Raw genomic sequence first — 15,365 nt, forward strand, 5'->3', positions numbered from 1 at the left:
CTCTGTGTAATGTTTATTTTAGCGTCAGATACTCAATAAGGATGCAATAAATCGTGGCTAGTGACGATAAAATGCAGAATCTACCTTCAGAGTATAGTATATGACATGCATTTAATACATTTTAAATATTACTTTTCCCAGTGTGTTTATGGGGAAATTCCCATTACCATTACATATTGCTTCTAAAATGTTGCCAAAACTGTCGCTCTGGAGGAGAAAGCACTCTCAGTTAAATGTGTTTGTCAGGGCAAGTGCTGGGTGTTAGTGGCTTTCAGCTAAGTTTGTTCAACTTCTATTAAAATAGGATTTTATCAAATAGAATAAAATTAAGATACGATTTCACAATCGCTTTCCTTTTACCTCTGAGGAATCTATGTGGAACTGAGATCTTGGCCTGGCTGCAAACCCCGGGACTGTTCACAATGTATTCCTATTCTGAGAGTTGCATCTTCAATTCTTCCATAAAATTGACATCTCCATCACGACTATCACCCTGACCTTGGATTGCCCCACATCCATTCCATGACAACCTCCCACATCAGTGATGGAAAGCTTAAATGGAGCTGGAGAACAATGTAACTTGAGGAAATTTCCCCCTGATATCCCACGATGCACTCTGGTAACTCTTCTCATAGAATCATCCTTAAACATGGATGTTGGGTGCTACATGTTATGAGAATAATATTTCACATGTCATGGATCTTTTCACACACATAAAAAATATCAAGTATTCGAAGATATCCATGGGAAAATGCCTCCTAGTCTTCATTTTACAAACAAACTTTTACTTCAAAACCTGTAGAGAAGCTGGAAAGAGCCTGTAGGATAATTGGCATAAAAGCAACCATGGGAATGTATTCAGTTTTTGCTTAGTTTTTAATTATAAACAAAACAAACAGGTCCCATAACTACACTAGCTAATGTTCCTATGTCAAGGGCATCAGGAGGCTTCCACGCCCCAACATGAAGTACACTGAGCATGCAAGCCCCTGGCAGTGATGAAATGGTCTTCCACTGACAAATCAGAGCAGATAGGTTAAAACCAAATATGGAACTCATGATTATTCAAATAGATGGATAAAGTCAGTCTTCTACCACTTAAACAGAAGGAACAATTTTAGAACAAAAGCAGAAATTTGGTCCTACTTAGTCAAAGCTCTAATTGGACAAAAAATGAAAACAATTAAATACATCACCTAGTATGAGCAAAAAAGGGTACATTCTTAGTTTTACTCATTAACTTTACCATTTCATTAATTCCAGAAGCAAAATGAAGACGGCTTTAATTTTGCTCAGCATTTTGGGAATGGCCTGTGCTCTCTCGGTAAGTTCTTTATTAAAAACCTATAGTTATTTCCATTTTTGTCTTTTTATATTGAGAGAATATATAATAATTAAATGCTCTTTTAAACAGATGAAAAATTTGCATCGAAGAGCCAAATTAGAGGATTCTGAAGAAAATGGGGTAATTCACCTTAGCATACTTCCTTGGCTTGACTGCACTTCCTCTAGATTTATTGCACATGAAACATGAATGTATTATTTATTGTGTTCATGCAGGTCTTTAAGTACAGGGCCCGATATTATCTTTACAAGCATGCCTACTTTTATCCTCCTCTAAAACGATTTCCGGTTCAGGTAAGTATAAAAATTAATTTTCCTTCTCACCCATTACAATTGAAAGGGAATCCAGTTTAACTGTAAAACACCTAAATTCAACTCTCCCTGAATTTCAGCCAGAAGGAAAGACCACTTACTACAAACAGTTTGTTTTTAATATAATAAAATAAAATTTATTCCTAAGGTTTTCTTGTAAAGCAGTGCCACACACATAGAGAGTAAACTCATTTGGGCCCAGTCTAGAATGACATAATGAAAGCACACCCTGCAGAACACTGAGTTCAGGTGTTTTGTCTAATTCACTGACCAAAGTGGACAATTTTATCAGTTGTTGACATTTAAGTCAGTGCTAAGGCCACTAATTGCCATATTATACAGTCATATAGCTGTTTAATAGCCAGTAATTTAGACTCTTTTAATTTAGGGGAAAAAATTGACTTCATAAACAACAAAGAGCATTAAAAAAATTCCTGATAATCACTGGTTTGCCAAAGAGTTTCTTAACCTTTGACCTGTGTAGTTCACTAGAACAATACATCATATTGGAGCATGCCTCTGATGGAAAGTGTAGATCAAGAATGCAGAGGAAAGAGAGAAATTCATGAAGCAAACTAAAAAGCTTGTGAGAAAAACAGAACATCCTTAAAATTTGTAAACAAACAAACAAAAAATAACTAAACACTAAAAATAAGAATTTCTGTTTTTACTGAGTTACCTGTGAAGAGGGCTCTGAAAACTAGAGGGTGTGGTGCTGATTTTAAATAGACAACAAACCAGAATTGTGCTATTTTTATTACTATACAGTCTGGGCTCAGGGTGCCAATTATGCAGCATCTGACCCCAGTCTCCTGAGACACTAAAAGCAGTAAGGACGCTGAAATCGATGCCTTAGCACAGTGGCTTGGCACAGTATCCTGCCATATGTTGGACTAACCCACTTCCAACTCATACAATGGTAGGAAATGATCATCTTAAAGTATTTCTAGCACCATAATAATTATGGGGAATGTGTATGGCCACAGAAATATGAGCACAAATGATACAAGAGTTGTGGGTTTTCAGAATTGCCTTCCATTCTTTGGTTTCCCCATAAATAAACATTGCTCATTTGAAACTTTGTTGTCTTTCTTAAACTAAATGGAAATGATAATACATTTACGTTTTGGACTACCTCTTCAACTTTTCTAAAATATCATATACTTGGAGGTATTCCCACCTAGAAATTTTTATAGATATCTACGTGTGGCCCAATTCAAATGTCTGTAGTGAAAAGATATTAGGAGAGGTAATATTTTTCCTTACTGATAGACCCAAAGTTCACAGATTTTTAAGCAGATCTTTAATATACAAATTTTCTATAGATTATATGTAGATAGATTTATCTCAACCAATGTAGAATTCATAAATAAGACAGTTGTTTCAAAATATAATCCAATAAAATATATCTCCTGATCCAACAGTCTGATCTGGTATTTATGATCTATCATCCCACTTTACAAAGTTTGATTTCCAATATTTTTCTCCTTACATGTCTACTTATATGTTTCCATAGCTCCTTATTATTTATTTTCTTAAGTCTGTTAAGTATTTAGTGCTCAGATTATCACCCCCAAATGCATTAAGCTGCACTGGCTTTGAAGTTCATGTTTTATTCAAACTGATCTGTGTTTATAAATAATCTTTTCTAAAATACCAACTTGCATGAAATAGCTTATGTTGATTGCAAGGCTGTCAGTCTATTGTAGCTTATCTGCTTGGCTACAGAAATGTAAGTATAAATAAGCTTAACACCCTAAGCATTTTTAACTGAGGAAATTGTTTTTTTTATGATTAAAATGATATTTGGTTAGTGTGTGAACTCTTAGACAGCAGGGACTTTATCTTAAATTTCTTTTATCAGACTCATCTCAGTTATCACAGGACTTGACATGGGGAACTGCCCATATTTCCAACTTCCTCTCTTGCTACGACCTTCATTCTCAGTACAATGCCTGGAATATATATTTTGGAACTGAATAAATGCAGTAGGGATAGAAGTTGGAAGGAGTATATGAAAGACTTCCAGAAGAATCAATAGGACTTATTGACAAGCTGGTAATAAGGCGTAAATGAAAAAAAAGGAAAATAAGAAATGCTAAGTCTTCAAGGCATTTCATGCAGTTTTAAAACTGTCCTCACTGCAGATACTAATTGAAGAGTGAAATGGTTGGAGTAAGATGAAAACTAGAGGTAAGGAAAGCTTGTAAAATGACTAAAACATTCCCATTGAGACAAAATATGCTGCACAAATATGCTGTCCTCTATATATAATTTAACTAACAAATAGAAATAGTTCCAATAGAATCTAATGCTTTATTCACCTCTGGGCTAGGGAAGGCACAGCCATTAAGGTCATGGCAGTGGAAGAGCAGGTCTAATTATTCTCTTTTCCACCCAAGATTACTCTTGGCTCAAGGAGACAAGCATTCCTTTCCTTGGGTGGATGGCTTGGCCATCTGAAGAATGAGCCCAACAGGGAGAGCCCTGAGCAGGGTTGGGACATGAATATTCCCTCATGTTGATCTCTTAACCCTAAGGCTCGTCTGCAGCTATGTTTTCTAAGACGGACAGTACTTAACTGAGTCACCAGAATCAAAAATAAATTTGCAGAGCAGAAAATGACAGAATCTTAAGTTAGGTATCTACTTGTATACTTAGTGTCATTAAGGAGTGGTTGCAGAAAAAAGAAGGAAAGTTCAATTTGGATTAACATTGGGAGAAAGAGGAAAAATCTCCTCCACTGTCTTAAAGGCTCAGATAACAGATGTTTAGATATACCTTTCCTTTTAAAAAGTAGCAAAGCTCATTAACTTATAATTTTATTTTTATATACAGACCCCTTGGTATAATTTATTCTCATTCAATATTGAGCTTTTTAGAGGAATGGTACTCATAAATTTCCTAAATGAGTAAATGAATTTTTCTCTTATATAACTTTACACACACACACACACACACACACACATACACTTCATTTTAGGCATTAGCTTTAATTAGATTAAAAGGTACTAAAAATTATATGCAAATTTAATTTCAAGTCAAATTCTAAGTTAAATTCACAAAGAGAGCTCATTATTTATGAAAATCATCCAGTAACAACTTATATTTTGTAATAAGCCTCGTTATCATTTCATTCATATTTTATAAAGAAAATAAAACAATGAGATCGATGTTTTAGCTCAAGACTTGTGTTGAACTGGTTGGAGAATTCACAACCGTGTGGGCTTCAGATTCCTTCTCTGTAAAATAAAAAAATTGGACCAGATAATTCTCATTCTCACAGAGCTAAGCCATTCTGCCATTCATTGCTCTCGTTTTTACATACAAAATATTTCAACACATTGTCAATGTTTTCGAGGTTAAAAATGGAGTATTTCAATGCATATCTTGATCACTGTAAAATGCCCCTTTGTCTCTAACCTTGTTTTGCATATGTCCAATCTCCTCATAGCTTTCTCACAGTAGCATGAGAACTGTTCTAAGTAAATAAATGTGTATGTACATATATATTCATATGTCTATGAATTCATGTATACATTTTTTTTTAGAGCAGTAGTGACTTGTCTGAAGAAAATGGAAATGATGATAGCTCAGAAGAGGAGGAAGAAGAGGTAAGGAATTTCTGCAGGTTTTTTCAAAGCAAACCGGGCAGCACAAAAAACAAATAGAAAACTAGTCTCCTGTAGTCTACACTCAGCAAATAGACATTGCCAGGTTACCAACTGCCCACAGTCTTCTATTTTGGACAAGGAGAATACTATTTAAATTAGGATTAAATAAAATGACCTGCTTAAAACACTATTACAGTTTGGGGATAAAGTTACCTGTAAGTTGTACATGAATACAAAAGTATCTCCATTTTAAGTGGAAGAAATGTAAATTCTGATAGAAGGAAAGAAAGTATTATTTACATTTAGGTGGATAGAGCATGATGGTAAAAGACAAATATATAATAATCCTAAACTTAGTGCAATACTTGTTTTAATGACTAAACTTTAAAAATTCAGTTTAATCAGTGGGTAGTATAAGAAAGCTAATCTCATATCCTCTACAGTGTTATTGTGATTCATCTGCCTTTCTTGACTCACAGAGTAGGGCTGTTCTTTCTGATTGGAGTTTTACATGTCTTTTTGCCTACTAATAAAATTCATGTTTTCATAGAAATGCAAATGCTCAAGGTGTATAAATACCTTCCTATATAGTACTACAAATTAGTGTAGTTCATGGCTAAAATTCATCTATATAACTTGGAAATTGTGCTAACATGTTTATAATTGACATTCTTGCCCATAGAAACATACTAATTCGGTACATTTTCCTGGGTAGTCAATTATAGCTATCCACTGGTTTGGGAACCTTCTAAATTCAGGTATTCTTAGATGCTATTTATGAAGGGACAATGACAGTCCAAAAAAAATGGATAAACGTCTGCTCTCTTGAAAACAAAATGGTGTGGGAACTTTAAAAGTGACGCATAATTAGTCTGATTTTTTTTTTTTAACCATAAAAGTAACTTTTTTAGTACCACAATTTATCCTAATAGCTTTTAAAGGGGTACCTTAACAGGAATGTCAAGCCAGTACCAGGAAAAATGCCACCTACTAAATCCCACAAAATTTTGCCTGGAGTTCCACATAGTAATCTTACACAAGAACTAAGCCAGGGTAATCCATTCAAGCACAGCTGCTTGCTGTACAGAGATTGTAAAATTGCCTTACCAGCTAGATTTCCCAATTAGACTGCATATCTTTCGACAATGGTTCTTCATTTGTTGCGATGGTGGTTGGGATGGAGAAACATTAAGGTTCCTTTAGAACTCTGATGAAATCTCACGTACTCAATATTTTACCAACAATCTCTGAACATTTCTGGTCCTCCCAGAACTTATCTGCAAACTCCCCATGACCCAGGAGACTAGAGACCATAGGTAACAATCCTTGCTTTGAGGATGAACAGTGCTGTACCCTCTTTTGCATCTCTTCACACTGCCCAGCCCAGTTTCTTATACATATATAGAGCCCAGTCAATATTTGGTGGTTTGATTTTGAAACTTCAGAGGAATAAATGCTCCAAAGACCATTCATTCAAAGTGATAGTGGAAAACTGGATGAATGAACCTGGGAGTCTTCCATCCTGAAGAGAGTTTAGAGCCTCTTTTTTCCCCGTCTCTTCCCTAAAATTTCACTGGCAATTCAGATTAAATACAGAGTCTCCAGGAATTGTATTCCCATGAGAAGGTGCTTAGGCATATTTTCTATTTGGTGATCATACATTTTTTTCCCCTCTCCTAAATTACTCAGTCTCACATTTATAAAACTTTTATTGAAATATAATGTACATAACACAATTATCATAAGTTTATAGATGACTGAAATTTCAGAAATTGAACACTTAAGGGTAACCAGCACCCATAGAAAAAAGCAGCACATGTTTTGTGCTCCATTCCATCCATTAACCAACCACCACCAAGGGCAACCGCTATGTTGACTCCTAACAGATAGATTGTTTTTGGCTCTTTTGTGTTCCATACACACACACACACACACACACACATATATATATATATATATATATATACACACACATACATACATGTATGGAATCATGCAACATATACTCTTTTGCATGTGACCTCTTCCACTCTCAGCTTCAGAGATTGGTTCATATGTTTCTATAGTTGAAAATCGTTCATTCTCATTGTCAGTATTTCATTATGTGAATGTACCACAATGTGTTATCCTTCTGTTGATGGGCAGTTGGGGAGTTTTCAGGTTTGGGCTATGACAAAAGAGTGCTGCTGTGAACTTCTAGTACTCCTTCTGGTGAACATATGCATTCATTTCTGGAGGCCACTTTACCTAGACATGAAATATCTGCGTCGAAAGGTCTGCATATGTTCTTCCTGAGGAGATGCCACCAACAGCTTACCAAAGACGACGTACTAATGTAAACTCCCACTATCCATATATGAGCATTCCAGTAGCTTTACATTCTCAACAACACGTGTTTCTTTCAGTCATTTTAGCTATCCTGGTGTGTTAATAATACTTTTTTTAAGCACAAATGATTGCTAAGCTTTCTATTCAAGAAGATATTTGAGGTCTCGTACCCATAAAAAGACTGACCTACTTTCCTTTTTAACTTATTGTAGCAGAACAAGTACTAGGAAAAGAAAGGGTGTTGTTAGGAGAAAATGGAGAATCCTACGAGTTGGGAGTTTGGGTCTGTAGTCATGACCCTGCTGCTAATGAACTGCCACGTCTTTGACCTCATGTGAGTCATTTATCCCACTGGACCTCAGGTTCTTTACCTGTGAAACAATGGTGCAGGACCCAAACTGTCTCGTCTCCTACTCTAAGGATCTTTCCTCCTTCTTCCCTGAAAGATTTAGTCTGTTGGACTAAAGCATATAAACATGAAAAAATAAATAGTATGGTGTTAGTGTGATATTTGACACAGTTAGCTTGGAGACTGTTTTGGGGTGGACTCTAGTAGTCCCACGAGTTGATTAAAACAGTGGAATTTACAAATCTGATGAAACAAACATCATTTGTTTTAGTAATAAGGCAGGCTAAATCTGGCTTTTGTTTGTTTGTTTTGAAGTCTTAAAATATAGGATGCCTAGTTAAAGTTATCCTAATGTCACAATCTCTTTAAAAACACATTGAAATAAATTCAGTTTTCCAGTACTCATTTAAAGTAAATAAATTCTGTGTATGAATTCCTGACTTTCAATATTAGCTATGAATTACTTTGAGAGATTAACTCCATCAACAAACAATTGCCTAACAACATGGAGTAAAGGCAAAATAGTAAAATGTTAAAGATGATAATAACATTCATTGAGGAGTAGTAATTTTTAAAAAACATCTTCCTGCAATAACATAATATATCGCTAAGGATTTCTTGGAGTGTTTGATTTCTTCTTTGCACAGAAAAATTGTGTGTCAGGTGCACAGAAAAATTGTGTGTCAAATGCCTGACATCTTTTGAATACTGCACACAGCTCAAAACTGGCTTATACATTGGCAGATGGATATTGAATTTAATATGTCTCTTTTTCTTTAAACACTCCTGAAAGTAAATGAAATACATTCACTTCTTTTTGATAGTAAATACGACATGCAATCAACTTGTTTGAAGAGAGGGGCTTCTATAAAAAATTCTTTTATGAAAAACTATCCTAGGTATAATGTGGACAATTCACATAAATCCTCCTTGTCATCAAGAATGTCACGGTGCACAGAAAGGGCCCAGGTTTGTTTGTTTTTTTTTAATTAGAAAGATACAGTTTCATCACTTACTATGAGACCTTAAACAAGATATTTAACTTTTCTGAGCTCACTTTCCTTTTCTAAAGGGTGTGAGTTACAATCCTACCTTAAAAGACTGCTCTAAGGAATTAAAAAATAGGTATAAAGTTCTCAGCTTATTTGTCAGCAAATACAATAATTAATGAACTATCATGTCGTCGTAGCTATTAACAAGACTTCAAGAGCCTAAGCCATGTATTGTATGATACCATATAGTCAGATATGCTGAAATTATTACACAAGTATTTTTGAATTGATTAAATGGAATACATAAATATCTAAAACACACTATAGTGAGGTAAACAGTATGAGAAAACTTTGAATTGAGTTCTGAGAAGTGAGAAGTGCAAACGGCATAAGAGGAAGCAGAATTGTCAACACTGGGTGACAAGCTGTCTGAGGGGTACGGAGAAGGTTTTTTCCGATAATGGTTCACGACTTCAACAAATCTTGAGTTATCTTCTAGCTTAAATACATTTTCTTGCTCTGGACACTTACCCCAGGAGACTTCAAATGAAGAAGAAAACAATGAAGAGAACGAAGATTCTGATGGAAATGAAGACGAAGAGTCGGAGGCTGAGAACACCACCCTTTCCATTACCACACTTGGTTATGGAGAAGAGACCACACCTGGAACAGGGAATATAGGTCTAGCTGCCATCCAGCTTCCCACGAAGGTAACAATTCCTCCAAGATGTTCAATCTGCTCTCATTGCTTTACTGAAGTCTGAGGTTATCCTGACACTCTACACACAGTATTTTATATTATCTTCATTAACTCAATGAAAAAGTAAGAGCAGGTACAATGTCCCTGTTTACAAATAAGGAAAGGTTTTTCCCATGGAAGTTCTCTTCCCATGTTCTTATACTGACTTTCAATATTATCACAGAAGACTAAGGACAAGCATCTTAGCAATGAATAAAAGGTCCTGAGAGATGCCATAGCATTTCTGGGAAGAGGATTCCAAGACTGAGAAAGTGAGTAGCAAAGCTATAGAAAGCATCTCCCACAGAGACTTATTTATCAGGTACCTTTTTCTCCCTCAAAACCCAATGACAAAGGTACTAATTCTGAATTTTAAAAAACCCACCAATTCTTTTGTAACTTAAACTGGCTTCAATTAAGAATTACATGTAGAACAAGGCTGTCAGTACAGCCTACGTTGGATGAAATAATGGCCTTGAGTTTTATGTTTTTCACACCTAAATTTGGATTCCTTCAAACTTTTCCTTATAGGCTGGGAATATAGGAAAGAAGGTTACAAAAGAGGAGGAAAGTGATGAAGAAGAAGAGGAAGAAAATGAAAATGAAGCAGAAGCAGATGATAATGAGCAAGGCATAAATGGCACTAGCACCAACGGCACAGAGATAGACAATGGCCATGGCAGCAGTGGTGGGGACAATGGAGAGGAAGAAGGCGAAGAAGGTGTCACTGAAGCCAACGCAGAAGGAACCACAGTGGCTGGAGGGCAGGACAATGGTGGCTCTAAGGCAACTACCTCTCCAAATGGTGGAGTTGGACCTACAACTCCACCCCAGGAGATCGACGGGACTACCCCACCACCATTTGGGGAAACTACCACCCCTGGATATGAGGGGGAGTATGAACAAACAGGCACCAACGAGTACGACAATGGATATGAAATCTATGAAAACGAAAATGGGGAACCTCGTGGGGACAATTACCGAGCCTATGAGGATGAGTACAGCTACTATAAAGGGCGGAGCTACGACGGCTACGACGGTCAAGATTACTACCACCAGTGAAGGCCCAGCCTGGGACGAATTCATCCGTTCTGCCACTTTGTGCGGTTACCGTTTTCAAAGTTCAACTCAGGAAGGTGCAATATAACAAATGTGCATATTATAATGTGGAATGGCGCTGCCGTTCCAAAGTGGTTAACCAATGCATGAGATCGTGTGTGACTGAATATTTTGAGGTTGTAGTTCTATAAATAGTGTTTTTAACGTGTTTGCGCTAACTGCTAAAACATACCCTTTGATCGAGAGGTGCTTCTTAGAAGAGATTCACTGACATGAGTAACACTGTATACAATAAATGTGTAGTTCTCTAATCGCACTACTTATCCATCACTGTATATTAGGTTTCATTACCATCCTCATGTATTTTTATGTGACTTGTATGTATATTCTATCAATGGGTTTTATCACAAATAAAAATGCAATCCTTCAAATGTGTTATAATTAAGAAGAAAAATGAGAGATTCAGAATGAAAAAAAGTGAGACCAGTGGGATGACGATTTCAGCTAAAGTATGAAAGCTTATTTCCTCTATGGTTTAAAAACTCAGAAGGACGATAGACATATTTTCATGGATAAGTCAATATAACTAAGATTTTGACATGCTTGTGGGCGGGCTCAGCCATATATATCAGGGAAATAAACAGCTTTTGTTAGAGTTGCCAGATTTGACAAATAAAAATGTAGGATGCCTAGTTAAATTTGAATTTCAGATAAACAATGAGTACCTTTTTAGTATAAGTATGCTCTATGCAATATTTGGCATTTGTGAAATATTTGGGACATATTTATACTAAATAAATGATTCATTATCTGAAATTCAAGTTTAATTGACTGTCCTGTGTTACATCTGGCAACCCTACTCCTATTGATTTGGTTCTAGGTGGCGTGGCGGTGGAATGGGGCAGAAAACTCTTACACATACGCACAAACATCAACCCACCATCTCCTAACTCTTATTTTGAAAAATGCCAAGCCTTCAGAAAAGTTGGAAGACTAGTACCTGAGCACCTAAATTCACCAATGGTTAACATTTTGCCATATTTACCTCTTTCTATTTCTGTGTGCCTCTCTTCATATATATACACTGCTTTGCCAAACCATTAAAGAGTGATTGCAGACATCATGGCATCACAATGTTCACCCCTAAATACTTCAGCATTTAGTATTAGAACAAGGAATTCTCCTACATGGCTGCCATACCATTCTTAATCTCATTCTCAAGAAATTCAACCTAGATATGATAATATTTTCTAATACACAGTCCATATTCAAATTTCCCCAATTATTCCAATAATGTAATTTATTGCTAACTCATTTAACCCTCACAAAACTCTGTCAGGTAGGTTTTATTGTTATCGCCCATGTTATTGACGAAGGGGCTGAGGCACAAAGAAGTTGAGCAGCTTGCACCAGGTCACAACGTCAAAGCAGCAGCCTAGCTTTAGGATCTGTTCTCTTGACCATTAGCGTATATTCATTAGGAATGCTATATTCATTAGTGCATATTCATCAGGAATGGATGTTGAGCCATGAGTGGGCAGGAAATCTCTAATGATGAGGGCATTGCTGAAAAAACGAGACATCCTCTGTCGCAATTTTCTTAGAACCAACTATGTCTTTTTATGACGTGAGCCCTAAAGAATATTTTCAAAGCAAGGATCCTCTGATATTTTTCAGGTATTTTGGTATACCTATCTATATAGGTAGCTTGGTATTGTGCAAAATGCATGAGCCCTGGAGTTAGGTGGGCTTGAATGATGGTGTTATCGAGAGTAAATGAATTTCCTTCCCTAGTCTTTGTTCCCTCACCTCCTACATGTGCAGTATACTCAGTGGGTTGCTGTTTAGAGTCCGACCCATTACGAGCTACTGAGATCATCACCTCTCTCCTCTCCAGTCCCTTCCTTTCTCCATCTTAACACTTAGGTGCATCTGATTGTAATAGAATTACCTGGCCATAAAAATGGTCTTTTGGAACTCATAGATCATTTTTTTCTTGTCCTAATGCCTCTTTGTAAGCAACAGCTTTTGATGAGATGGAAGCCTTGGGAACAGTGTGATAAATACTATTTATTCAGCAATATAGGTAATCTTTACTCTTTATTTGTGACATTGTCACAAACTATCTCAATATTTCATAGAATCATCAAATCTTAGATCTGGCCAGCCACAGGGCACTTTGCTAAGACTCGGGTTGGGCTGCAGTCAGTTCTTGCCCACATGGTCTATAAGGAGACCATGCAAGGTTGTCAGAGAGCTGCTCCCCCATGTGTCTCTTCCAAATACCAAGGTTTGGGAGACTTATGAGTGTCCTAGACCATTTAAAGAGCATTGACCACACAGGGAGTTCAGATGGGCTTAGCATGAGAGAGGGCTACTTATGTGAGATGCTTCATGGTGACATGTAGGCCCTCACCAAGCAATGGGATGCTGATTCACCTCCCAGATCAGGCCACACCCCAGGGGTGGATGGTCTTTGGGTATTAGCGTGGCCACAGGGTAGCTGCTTCTGAGAGATGACTCTGCCCCTCTCCCTGTGGTCCCCCTAGGCCCCATCCCCTCACTTCAAGTCCCTCTCACCTCCTCCAACATGATGCCTCAATCAATATCCTCCCCAGCTGGCAACCAGGGTAAGCCATGTTTAATCCGCAGGGAGCACTGAATATCCCCCTTCCCCTTTTCAATGTATTATTGTTACATAAATTCTATACCCTGCCTCTTTCATGGCTGACCCTGCTGATTTCCTATCACCCTTTCCTCTCTTAACAAGATTTTCATCTTGCAAAACTAAAGCTTTGGTTTTCAAAATGATTGCTTCTGCTGAGAGTTTCAAGAGCCTATTTAGAACTGAAAAACAAAACATTGACTTTCTTTCCATTTGGATTCCTCTTATTAAAAAAAATCCCAATCCGGGACTTCCCTGGTGGTCCAGAGGTTAAGACTCCGTGCTCCCAATTCAGGGAACCCTGGTTCAATCCCTGGTCAGGGAACTAGATCCCACATGCCACAACTAAGGGCCTACATGCCGTAACTAAAAGATCCCACATGCTGCAATGAAGATCCCACGTGCTGCAACTAAGACCCAGCACAGCCAAAAAAAAAAAAAAATCCCAATCCATCTCTAGGCAAAGTGAATCCCTCTGAGTGACAAAGAGAAAAAGTAATGAAAGTGTGAGAAAAGCAGAAAAATATAAATACATTCTTTTGAAAAGGATAGTCTAATGTCGAGAAATATGTCTTACTTTAAAAAAAGAATCAATATTAATTAAAAGGAAGTCATGAAGCAATCACTTGGACCTTTTGTTTATCCAAGTGCAAATACCTGTAAATATTTTCTGCCTTCAGTGGGTTAGGTACTCATTAACTTGGTTTGTTGTTCTAAGAATAAAAGTTCCATGCAAGTTGTATTCTGTTCTTTTTCAGGAGGCTTCCCCCCTGTATTTCATAACTCCCTGGGTCCAAGAAGATAAGACCTCCATCAGTGTGTACAGAATTTTGTCTTATCGCTTTTTAAAGCACAAATTCAACTTTCACTATTTTAGTCATGGGTCAGCAAACTTTCTCTGTAAAGGACCAGATAAGTAATTATTTTTGGCTTTGCAGGCCATATGGTTTCTGTCACAACTCCTCAAATCTGTCATTGTAGCAAAAGCCACCATAGACAAAATGTAAACAAATGGGCATGGCTGTGGTCCGATAAAACTTTATTTGCAAAAACAGCTGTTGAGCCAGATTTGGCCTACAGGCCATAGTTTGCTGATTCCCATTTCAGATGACTATAAAGTCATAACCATAGAGAACTGATTAATTTAAAATTTTAGCTGTTGTTAATCACTTAGGATATAAACAAACTATCAGTGAACTCACTAAAAATGCAGTAAATTTTCTCATATTTGATACAGCAATCTGTGAGTTATCTCCTTTCTGCAGCTGCTTAATAAAATGCTTCTGACACTTCCTGGACCTGAACACATCAAGAATCTTATTTATCTCTAATAAATAATATTTGAAGATAATATTTTCATTATCCTAATTATCTTTTGAGATTTTGTGACAGAGATTGCCAGGTATGTCTAACCCCTTAGCCAGCTGAGGGAAAGTTTGATTTCGATTCTAGCTACAGGATAGTGAAGCGGAATCAACAGCACAACATAAACCATCACTGAGGCCGTGTAGAATGAGTGATCACCAAATCCAGTACTGCTAAGGTTAATTCTGTGTGTCAACTTGACTGGGCCAAGGGGTGCCCAAATTAAACATTTTTATTTCTGGGTGTGTCTGTGAGCATTCTTCTGGATGAGATTAGCATTTGAATAGGTGGACTCAGTAAAGTAGATTTTCCTCCCCAATGTGGGTGGGCATCACCCAATCAATTGAGGGCCTGAAAAGAACAAAGAGGCAGCTTCCTGCTTGGCTGCTTAAACTGGGACATCTGTCTTCTGCCTTGGACTGGGAATGACACCAGCTACTCATCTGGCCCTCAGGCCTTGCGATTCAGATTGGATTTACACCACTGGCTTTCCTGGGTCTCCAGCTTTCAGATGGCATGTCATGGGACCTATCAGCTTCTGTAATCATGTGAGCCAATTCCTCAAAATAAATCTCTTCCTATATGTATAACCTATGGG

The 15,365-nt window shown here is 37.1% G+C and overlaps 1 protein-coding gene and 1 long non-coding RNA gene across 4 annotated transcripts in view; one reads left to right on the forward strand and one right to left on the reverse strand.

Moving 5' to 3' along the window:
- Positions 1–15,365, reverse strand: part of LOC130708253 (uncharacterized) — an 82,869-nt gene that overhangs the window by 42,867 nt on the left and 24,637 nt on the right. For 2 of the 3 annotated variants that reach the window (XR_009008397.1, XR_009008395.1), the window contains exon 2: positions 9,471–9,602. This is a non-coding gene — a long non-coding RNA (uncharacterized LOC130708253). Of the gene's footprint in view, positions 1–4,786; positions 4,899–9,470; positions 9,603–15,365 lie in introns of those variants that run through there. The other variant, XR_009008396.1, reaches the window with a different exon arrangement.
- IBSP (integrin binding sialoprotein) lies at positions 1,271–10,740 on the forward strand. The gene is made up of 6 exons (XM_007184121.2): positions 1,271–1,324; positions 1,415–1,465; positions 1,561–1,638; positions 5,208–5,270; positions 9,476–9,649; positions 10,210–10,740. The coding sequence occupies exons 1-6, from the start codon at positions 1,271–1,273 to the stop codon at positions 10,738–10,740; spliced, it is 951 nt and encodes a 316-aa protein (XP_007184183.2).

Source organism: Balaenoptera acutorostrata, chromosome 5 (genome assembly GCF_949987535.1).
Source record: "Balaenoptera acutorostrata chromosome 5, mBalAcu1.1, whole genome shotgun sequence".
In the NCBI taxonomy this organism is placed as follows: Eukaryota; Metazoa; Chordata; class Mammalia; order Artiodactyla; family Balaenopteridae; genus Balaenoptera; species Balaenoptera acutorostrata.

What these genes read in the sequence shown, in the direction of transcription:
- IBSP (XM_007184121.2), top strand. Translation starts at nt 1,271, where the DNA reads ATGAAGACGGCTTTAATTTTGCTCAGCATTTTGGGAATGGCCTGTGCT. An exon ending in GAATGGCCTGTGCTCTCTCG is followed by an intron (nt 1,325 to 1,414) that starts GTAAGTTCTTTA and finishes TCTTTTAAACAG; the next exon opens with ATGAAAAATTTGCATCGAAG. An exon ending in CAGAAGAGGAGGAAGAAGAG is followed by an intron (nt 5,271 to 9,475) that starts GTAAGGAATTTC and finishes CACTTACCCCAG; the next exon opens with GAGACTTCAAATGAAGAAGA.